This window comes from Erpetoichthys calabaricus, chromosome 3, assembly GCF_900747795.2.
Source record: "Erpetoichthys calabaricus chromosome 3, fErpCal1.3, whole genome shotgun sequence".
NCBI classification, from domain to species: Eukaryota; Metazoa; Chordata; class Cladistia; order Polypteriformes; family Polypteridae; genus Erpetoichthys; species Erpetoichthys calabaricus.
In genome coordinates, this window is record NC_041396.2 from 128043435 (window position 1) to 128061452 (window position 18018).

The 18018-nt window shown below is 37.9% G+C and overlaps 1 protein-coding gene across 1 annotated transcript in view; it reads right to left on the reverse strand.

The window, feature by feature from the left end:
• Window positions 1-18018, reverse strand: part of tmem214 (transmembrane protein 214) — a 73365-nt gene that overhangs the window by 45642 nt on the left and 9705 nt on the right. Inside the window, exons 2-3 of the mRNA XM_051925009.1 lie at window positions 12475-12677; window positions 863-1013 (exon numbers count right to left, since the gene is read on the reverse strand). Of these exons, the coding sequence (XP_051780969.1) occupies window positions 863-1013; window positions 12475-12677 (354 nt within the window). The remainder of the gene's footprint in view (window positions 1-862; window positions 1014-12474; window positions 12678-18018) is intronic.

Consider the following 18018-nt stretch of genomic DNA (forward strand, 5'->3'; position numbering starts at 1 on the left):
TGTATAGAGAAGGCGGTTACAGTCTCAAGACTTCATTCAGAATAGGAGCTGTAGCACAGTCAATCGTCCTGCTTTAGCTCCCATCTTCAGATTAGAAGAACACCAACAGCTCGGAATCACTGCTGTGGTAGACGCAGTCTGAAGAAAAGAGATTAGTATCAAAACCCGGTGTGGAACAAGCACGTTACACTGTAAGCATGATCTTGCACGCACACACACATATATATACACAAACACATATACAGCCATCCTATCTCACATGCCAGCCTCCATTTGAGTCACTGCACCTCTCGCCACATGTTGGAGCATACCATGCCTCCGCATAGCCAACAATACCTGTTTGTTCAGCAGACATTATCATCTAAAGATTGTTAAAGAGTAATGTTTGACGTTTTTGAGAGAGAGATCACAGCTACGTGTGTTTTAGGGGGTAGCTGCTCATTGGCAGAGATATTAGCCATGTGCTCTTCTCCCCATGCGGGAAACGCTATTCCATCAGAGCTGAACACAATCAGATACAGTGGCAACATTTCACGTTGGAGTGTATATTCATTCCACTTGGCCAGAGATACCTTGCCAAATTTTTACATTTTTGGCTTAGAAATCACAGCTACATTCTCGCCCCTGATAGCAAAACCAAAAATATTGTATATGAAGAGGCCCTTGGATCCGAAATATTTTTATTTATTGATTTTTAAAGTTTGTCCTGTTTCACTACTATGCAGACGGAGCTGCAGGTGACAGGTAATATATATTAAAATAGAAGACAAACATTTGGTTCAGCCAAACTAAATCATACAAAACAAATTACAGACTTCAAAAGCAATGAGCCACAACTGACAATGGCTTGAACTTAAATTACCGTAAGGGTGTTGGCTGAGAGCTGGATCGTTATCAGGGGCTTGCAGTTTGCTGTTCAGATATCCAGCCAGGTCCTTAACCCATACAGAAGGGTTTTCAGCGAAAACTCTTTGGCTGTTTTGAAGTTGTTGCTGAAGATCACCTATATCAAGCTGAGACAAGGAAATTGGTATATTCATTTCTGTTAGGTTGACTTAATTCTAAAAATTAATTTTTTAACTCACTCATGATTATAAATAACTAGAGTAGAAAAAAAATAATGCATTTTTATAATAAAAAACACAGCAATTAAATTCCTTGCAATACGAAAGGTTGCATTTCAAACATATTAAAAAACACGCAAAACACCATGTGATATATGTTCTGTATATATACTGTAACATTTTTACAATACTCAATACCAGTACGATACCACAGCCAAAACAGAAGTCCCATTAAACTGTTTTTTCTTAAAAAGACAGCCATGATAGCCTTGATTCTGTGTGTACAGGTCCTTATCTGCTTTGCACATCGGGCCAATGTAACTGTTCCTCTTTCTTCTTTGCAAAACTACAGAAGCTCCGTCAGGTTTCATGTGGACCATAACTGAACAGCCTTTTTCAAGTTAAGCCACAAATTTCCAGTTGTGTTGAGATTTGGACTCTAACCCTGCCACTACAGGACGTTAACAGTGCTGGTTTCTCAGCTATTTCTGTGTAGAGCTGTTGTCTTGCTAGAAAACATATCTCCTAATGTACATCTTTCTTACAAAGTATTTTCCTCCAGGATATCCCTGTATTTTGCTTCATTCATTCAATGTACTGTCTACCCTTCCAGGGTCTCCAGGGAATGGTGTGTTTTTTTTGTAAATGTGCAGCATATGGCTTGGCTTTGGAAAATTTAAAGCTGTTCCATACTCCAAGGGATATTCAGCAACATGGATAATTTCTAGTACCCTTCACCTAAAATTTTCTTTTTAAATCACATTTTCAGAGTTGCTTGGAGTGTTCTTTTGTCTTCATTGTGCACATTAGGCCATGACACTGATTCACCAGAAGTTGGACGTTCTAGAGGCAGATGAATTTATTCTACAATCAACTGAAACCCTTTGACTAGAGATAAGTGATTTCCATGACTGCACCAGTACAATTTGTGTGTGTCATATTTAAGGGGTGAGTACTTATGTGATTAACTGTTCTGTGTTTTATATTTTCAATTAATTTTGATTACTTTGCAGAGGTCAGTTTTCACTATGAAATTAAAGAGTTTTCTTTTCTATTAAACAGTGACAAAAATGCCAAATTAAATTCCCTGTGATTCAATGTTGCATAATAATAAAATGAAGGGGTGAATACTTTTTATAAGCACTGTAGTTATGCACTGTGCACACTTTTTCACAACTTTGATTGATAGTATGCTATGCCAAACATAAAATATTTTTCAGAAAGTGTCTCAACCAAGCGCAACCTGGTACACATACCCTAATGAACACTGCAGAGTACTTCTTGATCACTATTAATATATGATCATATTTGAATTTTTTGACCAGAGTTTCCACTTGTGTGCCACAGGGTATCAAATTTTAAGGAAAAAAAACTTATCTTACTGTTCGGCACATTAATATGTATACTTTCATTTAAGAGTATGAAAAATTCCACTTCCCTTTTTGTGCAAACCACTACAAATACCTTCCAAACTTCCAACAAGTCTGTGTGATGGTTAATTGGCCAACATTGACTTACACGGATTTGATTAGGTATTTATTGTTTATCATTAGTTGAGGCGCAATTTCATTATTCTTTACTATTGAATCACATACACTATATAGTGAAATATACATTATTTACAATGAAATGCACAGAATATACTGTATACTTCTGAGATGCATACTCTAAAGTAAAATGCACACACTGTATATTTAACAGTGTTCCATTCAGGATATCATAATTTTTCGCTTCTCTTATTATCAAGCATCAAAACTCCACTGTCATGAATCATTTGACACTTCTCATTAAGCACTCATTACTTTGAGATTGTCTCTTTTATATGTTGCCAGGTACAAGAACTTAGGGAGACACCTTTAGGGCTCTTAATAATTATGGTTACTTCTACTTTTCCCTGAAAGTCCTGCCTCTTCCAAGGAACAAAACTTATAAACCCACCTGCCACGGGAAGAGGTTGTTCATTGTTGAACCAGAAAGGGCAGCAGATGGAGCTACAACTTTGTGAAAGCACAACTGCTCATATGTGCTATCATTCAGCTGTGGCTACTGATCTTTGACTTTCTTTTTTATTAATTATTTGTTTTGTTTCTCCTTCAATTAAACACCAGGGTCCACACAGATAAGGTTGGCTCAAACATACACGGCACACCTAGAGAGGGGTGGATGGATACTCCCCCTATTCACACATAACAATGAAAAGTATTGAGCCCCCATGGAAATAAGAGAGTGTTCACAGTTGTAAATGAAATCGAAGATCTGGTGGTGAAGGGGTTACAGTTCCATCTGGGAGATCTGTGTATTCACATTCATATACAATATTGTAGTGTGGGTGGAGAGGTTCGGTTCTTCTAAGAGAGCATTCACAATCACACATATCAAAAAATGAAATCCTATAGCAGGGAGAGGGGATTTCTGGGGGTCACTCGGATTAGCTCTGGCATCCTCCAAGTCATGTCATCCCTAGGCCTGTGCCTACTTGGCCTTTGCCTTGAGTTGCTCCTGAATGCAGAGGTGCTCCAACTTTTCCTTTCAGGATGTGACAATGTATACATTCCATTGCAAACTTTTATATTTAGCTGACTATACTAGACTTTGATGTTCTTAAAAATGACTTAATTTGCCAGATACTGGCAAATAAGTAGCAGCTGAAAAACTGAGGAGGATGTGAATTTGTACTGAATTTTTTAAAGTAGTATTTTAGTATACAGTGTGCTCAAGCATGTGCAGAAGAAACTCAGAGACCAGCTCAGGGTGCTGGAGCAAAAGTTGCAGAATAACAACATGAAGGAAGTGTGGGATGGGATGAAGATCATCACTGGCTGCAGCTCAAAGCGGGGTGCCTCCATCAAGAGAGACAAGGAGAAAGCAAACCTGATGAACAACTTTTTTAGCAGATTTGACCACCCTAACCAACTCTCACTCTCACCTCAGAGTACTGCATCCTCCACCCATCCTTCTTCTGATACCAACATAGGAGAGAGTTTTCCCTCCACCCACAATTACAGCAGCCCAGGTAAGCTGAGGAGACTTTGTGCCAGCAAAGTAGTGGGACCAGATGGAATATCGCCACGACTGTTGAAGGCCTGTGCGTTGGAGCTGGGGAGTCCTCTACAGCGCATCTTCAACCTGAGACTGGAACAGGGGAGAGTCCCGAGGCTTTGGAAAACATCTTGCTTCACCCCAGTCCCAAAGGTATCATGTCTTAGTGAGCTGAATGACTTCAGGCCTGTCGCCCTGACATCACATGGGATTGAAGACCATGGAGCGGCTGCTGCTTCACCACATGAGGCCACAGGTCCACCAAGCCCTCGACCCTCTGCAGTTCGCATACCAGGAGAAGGTGGGAGCGGAGGATGCCATCATCTACATGCTACACCGATCCGTCTCCCACTTGGACAGGGACAGTGGTGCAGTAAGAATTATGTTTCTGGACTTCTCTAGCACCTTCAACACCATCAAACCTCTGCTCCTTAGGGACAAGCTGACAAAGATGGGAGTAGATTCATACCTGATGGCATGGATCGTGAACTATCTTACAGGCAGACCTCAGTATGTGCGTCTCAGGAACTGCAGGTCTGACTAACATTGTGGTCAGCAGCACAGGAGCACCACAGGGGACTGTGCTTTCGTTCTGTTCAGCCTATATACATCGGACTTCCGATACAACTCGGAGTCCTGCCACGTGTAAATGTTCGCTGACGACACTGCTATCATGGGCTGCATCAGGAGTGGGTAGGAGGAGGAGTATAGGAACCTAATCAAGGACTTTGTTAAATGGTGCTACTCAAACCACCTACAACTGAACACCAGCAAAACCAAAGAGCTGGTGGTGGATTTTAGGAGGCCCAGGCCCCTCACGGACCCAGTGATCATCAGAGGTGACTGTGTGCAGAGGGTACAGACCTATAAATATCTGGGAGTGCAGCTAGAGGATAAACTGGACTGGACTGCCAATACTGTTGCTCTGTGCAAGAGAGGACAGAGCCGACTATACTTCCTTAGAAGGCTGGCATCTTTCAACATCTGCAATAAGATGCTGCAGATGTTCTATCAAACGGTTGTGGCGAGCGCCCTCTTCTATGCAGTGGTGTGCTGGGGAGGCAGCATAAAGAAGAGGGACGCCTCACGCCTGGACAAACTATTGAGGAAGGCAGGCTCTATTGTAGGCATGGAGCTGGACAGTTTGACATCTGTGGCAGAGTGACAGGCACTGAGCAGGCTCCTGTCAATCATGGAGAATCCACTGCATCCACTGAATAGTATCATCTCCAGACAGAGGAGCAGCTTCAACGATAGAATGCTGTCACTGTCCTGCTCCACTGACAGAATGAATAGATCATTCCTCCCCCACACTATGCGACTCTTCAATTCCACACTGGTAAACGGTAACATTATACAATGTTGTTGACTGTTATACTGTTTCCTTAAGAGGCATTAGCTCTCTGGAAATGTGTTCTTTTGAATTGCGGCATTTTAATTAACCTGAATTTAAATAACTATAAATAAAAAAGGTATTATCCCCACCCCTCATGCAATATGACAGTTACAAGATTACACGAGAAGCATTAAGGATAATCTAGCTCTTTATTGACGGGTTCACATGGTATTACAAACGGGAAGCTTATGACAGACATATCAAGCACGTGGGTATCTTGATCTACTCAGTCTTGCCATCTTTCGTTTGCCACACTGAAAGGATTTTAACCGGATGGAAGACATAATCTTCCTCCCGGCCTCGGACAGAAGACATAATCTTACACCCGGCAGCTTCAAAGTGTTAGCTGTAGGTCCATCCTTATATTCAGGTTGCTCCATGTGCAGGCTCCTTCTCTTGGATCCAAACAAGGACAGGAAAGGACTCAAACCCCACCTTCAAAAATACAGGAATAGCACAATGCCTACATACAGTTCTCATTCTCCCAACAAGGAAAGTGTGCTGACAGAGGACAGAAATATACTATACTAGTCTGTCTTTAGGCTGACTATTCAATTCTCCAGTTGTTTTTTGGGTCTCTAGTCCTGTGCTTGGCTCGGCAATTCTAAATGATGATGCGGTGCCCCTGTGTACCATACTTGGTCGGCCTGTATGAATGAGTCCATAACAGTGGGCACAGAGAACAGTGACATTAAACTTAAATAACAAAACATAGTATAACACGATTGGCGTAGTCCGGCAGGATTGTGGCTAAATTAATAACCGTATATTAGTTATAATATAATATAATATAATATATATATATATATATATATATATATATATATATAATATGCTTCTGATAATGACGGCAATGAAGGGTCGGTCGAAATATTGAATATATTTTGGGATTGGTCGCGCGCTCAGACATGGACATCCCGACCGAGTGCCAGGCCTTAATTGGAATGGGGCTATTAGGAATTAATAATAATCGTAAATCCCGGCAAAAGACAAGAGGCAGTCTTGTAGCAGGCCATGGGCAAAAGAAAAGACAGCTGCCAATGACTTGTGGTAGCGTCTGTTAAACTATACCATGCAGGTTGGAATTTTAAGTCCAAAAGCATGGGTATAAATGTGGGATTAAACTGGAAAAATAGAAACAACAGTTTTAAACTTATAGCACGAGACTGGTTGTCCTGAATAAAATGAAACGGCACCCACGTGGACAACACAGATTATTTAACTGCTGTACGAAGTCCAAAACCTGCCTGAAAAATAAATGCCATGTTGGGGAACACTTATTTAAATAAGTTGCATCGTTTAGCCATTAGAAACAATATTTTGAAAAAGCAATAAAAAGCTGTGCGTTAAGATATCATGTACATAGGCATGCCGGCACTTACTTACTTTGTATGATGAATCAATTCCGCATCCAGAGGATCTGAAGTCGATTACTTACAGATGAACAGAAAAAATGCTGATAAAATCCATAACGGCTCGATCGCGCTCGCTAAAATAAATTGTAGACACCTTTAATGGCATAATAGAAATCCAATGCACACGGTTCGTCCACGTGTTAAAACGCAGTGAGTGACCTCGGCAGCTGTTGTAATCACTCTGCCTTAAAGGTTAAAGGTTTTGGCAACCCCCCACCTATAATGGTACTGCTAAAAAGAATCATGCCATGTGTTTAAACACACAGAAATTATTGAAATCGCCTTTTAAAATAGCTTAAATTACGAACCTACGTCATAAGCTAATGTTTAAAAAAACTGTAATGCAAAGAGCTCTAACTAAAAATTGGAAAAGGAATAAATACATTTGGTTTTAAACCTTGCGACGAGAAACATGCTTTTTTTTTCCCTTCCGGGGAAGTACTGGCCATACTGTTTAAGAAGGGATTAATTGGATAAGTGTAAATTTAAAAATGAGACAGTTTCTCATATAACAAAGAAAGATAATTATTGATTTGTGTAATTGGTTTAACGCAAATAGAATGTCTCCACTTTTGTTTAAAGGCTTGTAAACGTGCAAAACGTTTTTCCTTTTAAACCCTGATCAAGTTTAAAGGAAAAATGCTCTTTTAATAATACTGAATGAGAAGGGAGAACAAGTTTTTGTGATAAGCAGAATGTGCCTGATTGTGCGAGAATGGAGGTTGTGTATTTTAGATACTATAAAGGAAGAGCATGGTGGCGCAGTGGTCAGCACACTTGATACGAATAAAGATTCAAGCACGTATATTTTTCTTGTTAAGTCAGAATGCTCTTTGTGACCGCGTAACTTTTGATGGGAATGCTTTCTTGTTGTGGAACTGTGCTGCGTGATTTCACGAGTGGATTGTCCTTGATGCCGCTGGAACTGTAGGCTCGCCACGGAAATTAAGTGTTTCCTCGTTGTCACTGGGCGCAGATTTCGCCACGGACTATTTCATGATCTGGAAACTAGCGCGTATAAAACTAAGGTAAGAATGTACTACTAATTTAATGAAAGCGATACCAGCTTGCAGCCTGAGAAGTTGTTTTAATAAGCATGAAGGAAAAGACGCGTTTAAGTGTGTTGCATGGTGAAACCTCATAGATATAAAAAAAAAAAGCACAACCTCAAGCGAGTTTATAGCACGTGTGATAGAGATTTCTGTAACTGAAATACAATTGAAAGAAAACTTTATTCTATGAATGAAATGCAATTGTAAAAGAGAGTGTGAGTATGTTGAAATGACTGAAACGAGTGAAGGCTGATTGTTTGTGAACAGTTGCTGAATGTTGTTTAAAAAGAACTTCTGTTTAGCCAAGTAATTTTGCTTGGGCATGAAGTGGGATTTAGAATCTAGCAAAGAAAATAAAAAGAATAAATTATTCTTATTCAGAGTCTGGGGTAGTAAATGCGTGTTTTTGTAAGTCTCTGTGTGTCAGCTGACTAATTAATAATGTGAAAGAGAAACCCTAATAGATGGGAGACGTCCCATATAATAATATAATAACACAATTGTTATAGTAATCGGGAATCATATTTAAATTTAATTGTTTTAGTAATACATGTACTTTCTAAATGTTAGTAAGTAAAAAGTGATCATGACTGGTTAGTGAAGCCTGGAATGTTTTGAAGCCTACAAACAGATGCAGGTTTAAATATAAGATGACATATGCCCTTGCAAGGCAAAAAGACAGCCAGCTGCACAGTCAGTTAAAGAGTTAGGAATTTAAAAATCTGAATTTCAAGTATTATAAGCATAAAGTTTTATATATAACTTCAAGCCTATAGATGTTGTTTTTCCTACAGATTCATCAGAACCTGTGGCTAACGGATGAAAACAAATTATTTTGGGTTTTTTTTTTTCTATACAAGCTGCAAGACATAGCTTAATAGCAAGTTTGGGCAGAGAAATTAGAAATAATCCAACCAAAGGGTGGTGAATGTTTATCAATCATAGATTAATGAACAACAGTGATTGGAATTATTTTCCTTGCATGCTGATTAGTGCAAGTGTTATCATGTATAATAAAATGTTTAAATGAAAAATACAAAGGTTAAAAATGTTCCTATTGTTAAACTAGACTGATTTATTTCTCTAGTCTTCATATAAAAACAGTATAGAGGGTTTACATATTTTGATGTATAACAAATGATTATTATTATCACTTCAGTAATTACAAAATGTATTAGAACTGAATACATATATTGATTCATTTCTGTAAGTGATTAATTTTATGAATATTTGTTATTATATCAATGTATTAAGGTCAAATGCTCAGTGATAATGCTCTTAGCTAAATAGAATGTTCAGTTATACATTAGAACCATTAGTCTATATGAACTGTGCTGTTGTAATATTTTAAAGACATTTAAAAGATTTGTCTCTGGATTAAGATAAGCTAGTTTGTTCTATGGTATTAGATATTGTAAGGTTTTTGTTTAGACAAAAATGAAAACACTCAAAGTTCAACTATGTAACATCCTGTAATGTATAGCTGATGTAATGTTTAAATTTTGATTAGTGTATTATTCTACTGAAGAAATATTTTCATTAGCCTAGTTTAAATGTAATAATTTGTCATATTTAAATTATCTCTGTTATTTATGATACGAAACTGAGAACTATGGGTCTAGAATTGTCATTAATAGTGCTGCATTATATTATACATATGATTGATAAAGAATTGTTTTATGTTGTGTATTTGCTCTACCTTTTCACCCTTCTTATAGTTTAGCCTAGCAAGTATTTTAGTTTTGGCCACTCAATTTAATGGTGCCAAAAGTCTTTCCAAGCCAGTGGTAAAAAGTTTGATCAATGATGAGAAGGTGGTGTTATACGGAATGAAGATTTAAAAAAGACTGTACTTTTACTAATAACTTTGGATATGATGCACATACCTGATAATAGCTGGTGAAGAAATTACTTGCTTTTCCAGAGTGGCAGAAGTGCAGAAGCAATGAAAGATTGTAAGTCCAGCTGAGTAAATCTGAAGCCATGCTATGTGCAGACATTTTTTGCTGCAAAACAGAGTTTTATGGACTCCTAACAAAAACAGGCTGTAAAATGCCACTGAAGTGAGATGACAGCTGTTGAAGGCTCCCATGAATGAATGCTGAATGCAGGGCAAGCCTAGAGGGAAGTGTTCCTCTGCTAAAAATGGACAATCACCATGTGTGCATCTCATGAGCTCTAATGGCAACAGGACTGTTTAAATTTTTTATTTCCAGCAATAGTAAAAGACTTTTGTTTCCTGAAGCAGTCATACTTTGTACGGAAGAATCTGCAAAGCCACCAAGCAAAAGACTTTATCTACAAACCACTGGGTTGCACAAGGCATGAATATAGAAAGCTTAGGAATAGACTTGAAAATGTTATAAGAGGGGCTCAAAGGTATGAGGATATGCATAATTAACCACCAATAATGTTTAAATTGTAAAACTGAATGGGAATAGAACATTCAATAATGAAGTTGGGAAGGATATAAATAATGTACAATTATGCAATAATACTAGTTTAAGAACAAGTAATAATCATAGCAATAGATCTATAATAGCATCTGAGTTATGTTACAACTATAACTTATAACAAGGGATCAGACACCAAAGAGTGGGGTACATATAGCAACATACTGAATTTAGAAATGTTATGAGTACCAAAGAATAGTGAAATCCATTAAGATGCTATATAGAATTATAATATCCGATGCTATGATACAACTGATGAGATATAATGATCACTATGTAGTAACACCATGTTAAATGTAACTGTTTGTCCAAATGTACTGTAACTTGTCATTGTTAATATTTACGCTGGTATTAGATGAACGGTACAGAAGCTATAGTGGTATTACACCTCACATTTCCACAAATGATTTTGAAATATCTACAATGTAAAGAGGGATCTAGTACCTTTTGATTTGTGGATATGACTTTCAAGTATTGTTTTTTTTGTCACAGATCCAGTGACAAAGGGTGGCATGTTATACTATGTTTTGTTATTTAAGTTTAATGTCACTGTTCTCTGTGCCCACTGTTATGGACTCATTCATACAGGCTGACCAAGTATGGTACAAGGGGCACAGCATCTTCATTTAGAATTGCCGAGCCAAGCACAGGACTAGAGACCCAAAAGACAACTGGAGAATTGAATAGTCAGCCTAAAGACATATTTCTGTCAGCACACTTTCCTTGTTGGGAGAATGAGAACTGTATGTAGGCATTGTGCTATTCCTGTATTTTTGAAGGTGGGGTTTGAGTCCTTTCCTGTCCTTGTTTGGATCCAAGAGAAGGAGCCTGCACATGGAGCAACCTGAATATAAAGATGGACCTACGGCCAACACTTTGAAGCTGCCGGGCGGAAGATTATGTCTTCTGTCCGAGGCCAGGTAGAAGATTACGTCTTCCGTCCGGTTAAAATCCTTTCAGCGTGGCAAACGAAAGATGGCAAGACTGAGTAGATCAAGATACCCACATGCTTGATATGTCTGTCATAAGCTTCCTGTTTGTAATACCCATCAATAAAGAGCTAGATTATCCTTTATGCTTCTCGTGTAATCTTGTAACCGTCATATTGCATGAGGGGTGGGGATAATACCTTTTTTATTTATAAATATTTAAATTCAGGTTAATTAAAACGCCGCAATTCAAAAGAACACATTTCCAGAGCGCTAATGCCTCTTAAGGAAACATATACCTGCCTCGCACTCTCCACCTTGCACTGTGTTTTTATCACTCTTTAATTAATACTGTTTTTATCAATATGCTGCTGCTGGAGTATGTGAATTTCCCCTTGGGGATTAATAAAGTATCTATCTATGCTATCTATCTTTAAAATTATTTATGTCCTGAACAATGCTTCATAAGCGTTTCCCCAATCATGACCATCTTTGTGACATTCTTTTCTGTATCTTTCTTAAGGTATTTTTTCTTGCTTATGCCTCCTACATGTCTTTTGCTTCCCACTTAACCTATATTTGAGTTTTAAGAATGTCCTTCTGTATTTGTTTTTATCATTACATTTGTTTAATATTAAGTTATTTCTTTTAAATATTACTGTGTTAATTGCTTCAGCAGATATTTAGGATTTAGTATAAAAAAAAATTTAAAAAAAAGTATAATGGATATGTGCTGTTTTGTCAAAAACCATAACAAAAAAAATTGCAATTTTTCCTTTTTTAGCAGAATGCTTTAATACAGATTGAATAAACTTGTAAACTTCACATTTTCAGTATTATCCATTACACACTAAGCAACAGATGAAAAATTGAGGAGGCTTTTGGAGAAGCATTTTTTGTGCGTAACACAAACATGGCTAAAACTAAAAAAGAATTAATTGCTTTGGGTACCTCTTGTCAAATTTGTTGGGAACATATTATTAAAGGTATCCCGTAAAAGGTGCAGAATTTTATACACTTTTTTACCTGTTTACAATTAATGCATGGGTAATTTATTTAAACTTCATTCTTTTTATCAGTATTCATAAAATATTTAAAAGTCTATACAGTGAATTACTGTACTTACAGCTTTGAAGGCTTCCTGTAAAGATCTGAATTTACCAGATCTTTGTCCATTTTCATTGCTGTAAGGTTTCTTGTTCATTTTTCCTGCATTACGTTTCTTCTGCTGTTGCTCAAAAGAAGAAGCTGGAGGTACTTGTTCCTTATTTTGTTTCTTCCCAATCTTCTCAAATCTCTCAAATATTGTTTGGGATGTTTTCAAAGGAGCTGAAAAGCAAATTAAGAAAAATTCAGATGCTAATTTCCCAAGTAAAAAAAATATGAAATTTTCACTAAAAGCATAGTGCACCTTTCCCAAATATTTCCATAAATACCCAAAATTAATATGCAGGCCTCATCAAAACAGATTACCTTTCTAAGTTAGCGCTGTCATAGCAAATGTAGGACTAAATGCTTCTGTAAAACCACAGTAGGTCCAAAGTTACCTTTATCTATGACACAAACGCAAAACCATCTGAGTTGCTGTGGAAACACAATAAACACACTGAAAGTGTGAGCCTGAAGCTATCGGTAGCCAAGAAAATTGATGTGTAATATGATAACTGTTCGTTGCCTTTAAATCTTCAAAAATTTCTTTAGGGTAGTAATCAGTTTGCATAAGACCAGAGAACACAAATTGGGAGCTTTAAGAAAACAATCGCATTCAGTACCAGTAAAACTGATACTTATTCTAATCTGCATAATAAAAGTGAGTCTATCTTAAACAGCTATACTTAACTTTGAAAGTTGTAATTAACTGGGATGAGATTAGATTAGTAGGATCAAAAAGAAAGTGAAAAAAAGAAAAAGGTGTTAAACAGATTTGTGAATTTTGTGGCACTGCATTGTGGCATTGTACTAGAAGCTAATGAATATAGGCCAAAAGTGTCACATGTGATGTTTCATGTCAGGTTTTTCACATTTAGTGTTGGAAACAAAGTAGCACTAAAGATGCCTGATGAATTGTGCAAACTGCCCAAGCATCTACCTATCTGAAAAAGATTTTTAAATACATTTTTAAATTGCCTACAAGCACTGACCAGAAAGCAGGAGACACAGCTGAAGGTAGCAGAGTTAAAGATGCTAATATTTGCACTTGGTGTGACGAGGACGGAAAGGATTAGAAATTAGTTCATTAGAGGGTCAACTCAAGTTGGACGGTTGGGAGACAAAGTCAGAGAGGCGAGATTGCGTTGGTTTGAACATGTGCCGGGGAGAGATGCCAAGTATATTGGGAGAAGGATGTTAAGGATAGAGCTGCCAGGCAAGAAGAAAAGAGGAAGGCCTAAGAGGAGGTTGATGGATGTGGTGAGTGAAGACATGCAGGTGATGGGAGTAACATAAGATGCAGAGGACAGAAAGATATGGGAGATGATGATCTGCTATGGCAACTCCTAATGGGAGCAGCCGAAAGAAGAAAAAGAAGAAGAAAACATTACTCCATATGCATTTAGCCAATAAATACCAGCGTAATTTCTACAGTGCTAATAATTATATGCCTTCTAAATAGACCTACAAAACAAATGACTGATGAATCTACCTTTATGAGGTCCCTTTCATCACAAATTGCACCAATTGCCATCTCCTTAAAAATATAGAAATAATTTTATGAAAATTTTATTATAAAAACATGAACCCTTCCAAATGGGTATAAACAAATGTAACTCCCCATCAAACTATACCTTAAAATAAAGTAGACACTATGCAACGCATTCTAAATTTTTGCAGTGCATGCTCCCAACCTCTAACATTATGCAACTCCAAACAGATATAATCAGATTTTAAGAACAGAATAACATCAGAACAATAGGCCATTCAGCCCAGTGATGCTATGTCCTTTTTGTAGCCTGGAGACCAAAATTGCACAAAGTAGTCCACATGAGGCCTCGCCAGTGCATTACAAAGCTTCAGCATTACCTCCTTGGACTTGTACTCTACACATCATGCTATATAACCTAATGTTTTGTTAGCCCTCTTAATGGCTTCTGAACACTGTCTGGAAGTTGATAGCATAGAGTCCACTACAACTCCTAAATCCTTCTCATAAGGTGTACTCTTGATTTTCAGACCTCCCATTGTGCAGGTTGTTACTTACATTCCTATCTATATCATTTACATACATTAAAAATAGCAGCAGCCCTAGCACTGACCACTGTGGAACACCACTCTTAACATCAGCCAGTTCTGATAGGGCTCCATACACCATAAATAATAAATAATGTTACATTTATTGGGCACTTTTCACAAACCCAAAATAACCCTCTGCTTCCTGTGTCTGAGCTAATTTTACACCCATCTACAAACATCACCCTGAATTCCCACTTTTTTTTATTTGATGCCCAACCTCTCATGTGGCACCTTATCAAATGCCTTCTGAAAGACAAGATAAATAATATCATACGCTCCACTCTGATCATACCCTTTTGTTGCTTTCTCAAAAAATTAAAGCATGTTGGTAAAACATGACCTCCCTCTTCTAAACCCCTGTTGCGCTATTTTCCTGTGATGCACGTTAAGCTTATTGGCCTATAGTTGCTTGGATCTGCCCGGTCACCCTTTTTAAATAATGGAATAATATTTGCCATTTTCCAGTCCTTCGGAATTTCCCCAGTGTGCAGTGACTTTCTAAAAATGTGTCAAGGATTTATATTTGTACTCTGTAATCTCTTTAAGAACATGGGTAAATATTATCAGATCCTGGAGATTTGTTTGAATTCGGTCTATTTAATCTGAGCAGTACTTATCCCTCTACAATTTTCAAAACAATCAGTACCTCCTTAGTAGTCCCATTTAGTGCTGGTAGGTTATCTACTTCCATACTTCTGAAGACCTCAGAAAAAAACGTTTATTTAGAGGATCCGCTATTTCACGGTCTATATTTTTTAATTCCCCTTTATTATTCCTGGTGCACTTCACCTCCTCCTTGACTGCTCTTTTACTACTAAAATACTGAAACTTTGGGTTGCCTTTCACCTTATCTGCTATACTTCTCACCAACTGTATTTTGGCCTACCTAATATCCTTCTTAACAGTTGCCCTCATGTTCTCATATGCCCTACGATTCACATTGGAGTTATTAGTCTTAACAGCTATTTTTTTCCTATGCAGCTTCTTTTTCAACTCTTTATTAACCCACTACAGTGTTTTTTAAAATTTCCCATTACAGTGGAACCTCGGTTTGCGAGTAACTTGGTTTACGAGTGTTTTGCAAGACGAGCTAAAATTTTTAATAAATTTTGACTTTATAAATGAGCAAGGTCTTGCAATACGAGTAGTATGTATACGCTTTGTCTGCTGAGCGTCATGTGATCACAACTGAGCTGATGGTTCTTCTCTCTCTCTCTCGCTGCGGGATTGTGGGCAATCATCTCCTATTCTCCATCTGAGTCGGCATGCTTCACTCATATAGTCAATATCCGTACGAACGTATACTGTTTACTACAGCATTGTGACTTTGTGCGCGTGTGTGTGCTGTGATGTGCGAGTCCCCGTCTTGCACCAGCTTTATTCAGCTTGAAACGGCAACAGCGCGGTTATTTATTGTAGTGGGATCTGCCACTCTCCTATACACAGACACAGCAGTCAGGCAGGGTCGTGGCCAAGTAGTACTGTGCCCTGCGCATTTATAATGTTCCTTGTTCCTTGTATCACCCATCGATGGCAGGCGCTTATAGCATGTCCGCGATCTTTTCGGATTCACTTTTACGGCGAACTGCTATAGCGCTGGGAGACTGCGATTACTTTGGGACGCTCTTCCGCGTGTCGTCCCATTGGGTGGAATCCCACAAGAGTTTAGAAACTCACTCACGCCAGCCATGATTTTTTTCAAAGGTTAAGTGCAGGTTAATTTGTTTTATGTATTTTTACTTTATATTTTGTATTAATCATTTTTATATGAATAGTTTTGGGTTGTGGAACGAATCATCTGAGTTTCCATTACTTCTTATGGGGAAAGTCACTTTGATATATGAGTGCTTTGGACTACGAGCTCGTTTCCGGAACGAATTATGCTCGCAAACCGAGGTTCCACTGTAACTCCAAATTTAGGCATGTAACTGTACTGCATTATATGTAAAACATTTTTTAAATCCGCTGCACTTCTCCTCAGCTATCTCCACACTTAAAAGCTTATCCCTGTCTATCCTCCTTAGACTTTGCCACATTTGCTCAAAATTTACCCTACCAAAGTTAATAGTTCTGGTCTTTGCACCTGCACTCTTACAAAACACTGAGAATTGTATTATATTATGATCACTTGACCCTAGTGGTTCAATCACCTCTACAACCTCAATTCTATCCCGATTATTACAAAAAACTAAATCTAGACAGGCTATACCCCACAGTGGTCCTTTAACATACTGTGTTAAAGGGCAGAGTAAAATCAGCATTGACTGCTTTAGGTTCTTTTAATCACTCATCAACATACAATGTCTTTCACGCATTTTCTAACATGTCTGATCGTTTTAGAGGGATCATGAAGAAACTGCACTGTAAAGTAATTCAGGTTTTCAGCTGTGTAACTTAAATAAAGCTCAATAAAAGAATTGAGGTAAGAGAAGTGTTTACTATAGTACTTCTAAACAGAAGCAACTTTGAAAATGTATACTATAACTAGCTGAATACCCGTGCTTCGCTATGGGACAGCAACAGGAAAAATATGTTCTAAAATATACAGTGTGACAGTATACAGTACATCCTGTAAAAGTCATAAGGCAAGATTCAGCACATAAACGAAACAAAATAGGTTACTAATTATTTCTTGAAATGGTTTACTCAAGTATAAGCTGTTTTAAGTACAAAAGACTTAAACAGTGATGATCAAAACTTGTTTTGGACTAAAGCCCCAGTGATCCCATCACCATCCCTGGTATTATTTAGTAACCAGACCGCCCAAGTTTTAAGTGATAAATTTATTTGTTAATTAAAATTGATGAAGATTAATGTTATAATATTAATTATATTAAAAATAGTTTTTCGAGGGGTTTTTAAGATCGTAAAAAAATTACAAACCCTAAGCAATCCACCAAACCTGAAAACAAAAATCAAAAATAACATTGTCATTTAATGTAGACTGTAATAGATTAAGATAAGCCCAGGGATCTTACCACCGCCTCTGAAAAAAATCTACGGAGTAAACAGCCTATGTTTTAAGAACGTACTTCATTGTACACTACATTCTTAGCTTTCCCCTCAGGCTGGAGGATGACCAGGTTGTCAGGTGAGCTTACTCTAGAACAGGCCAGTTACAAATGGCCGTGGGAATAACAGTCACTCCTCAAATCCAAGCCAACCATATTCAAACTTTGCCCCTGAGCTTTGTTTATGGTCATGGCATAGCAGACTTTCGCCGGGAACTGCAGCCTTTTAAACTGAAAGGGGTAGTCCGACGGGATTAAGGGAAGGCGGAGAATGAAGACTGTTTCTCCCTGTCCGACGCCTGTAAATATTGTGGCTTCAATGACATGTTTTTGTAGAGCCATCACCTGCAGCCTGGTACCATTGCACAACTTAGGAGGATTGAAGTTGTGCAGGAGCATTATGGAAGTGCGAACCTTGAAGCACAGAACAT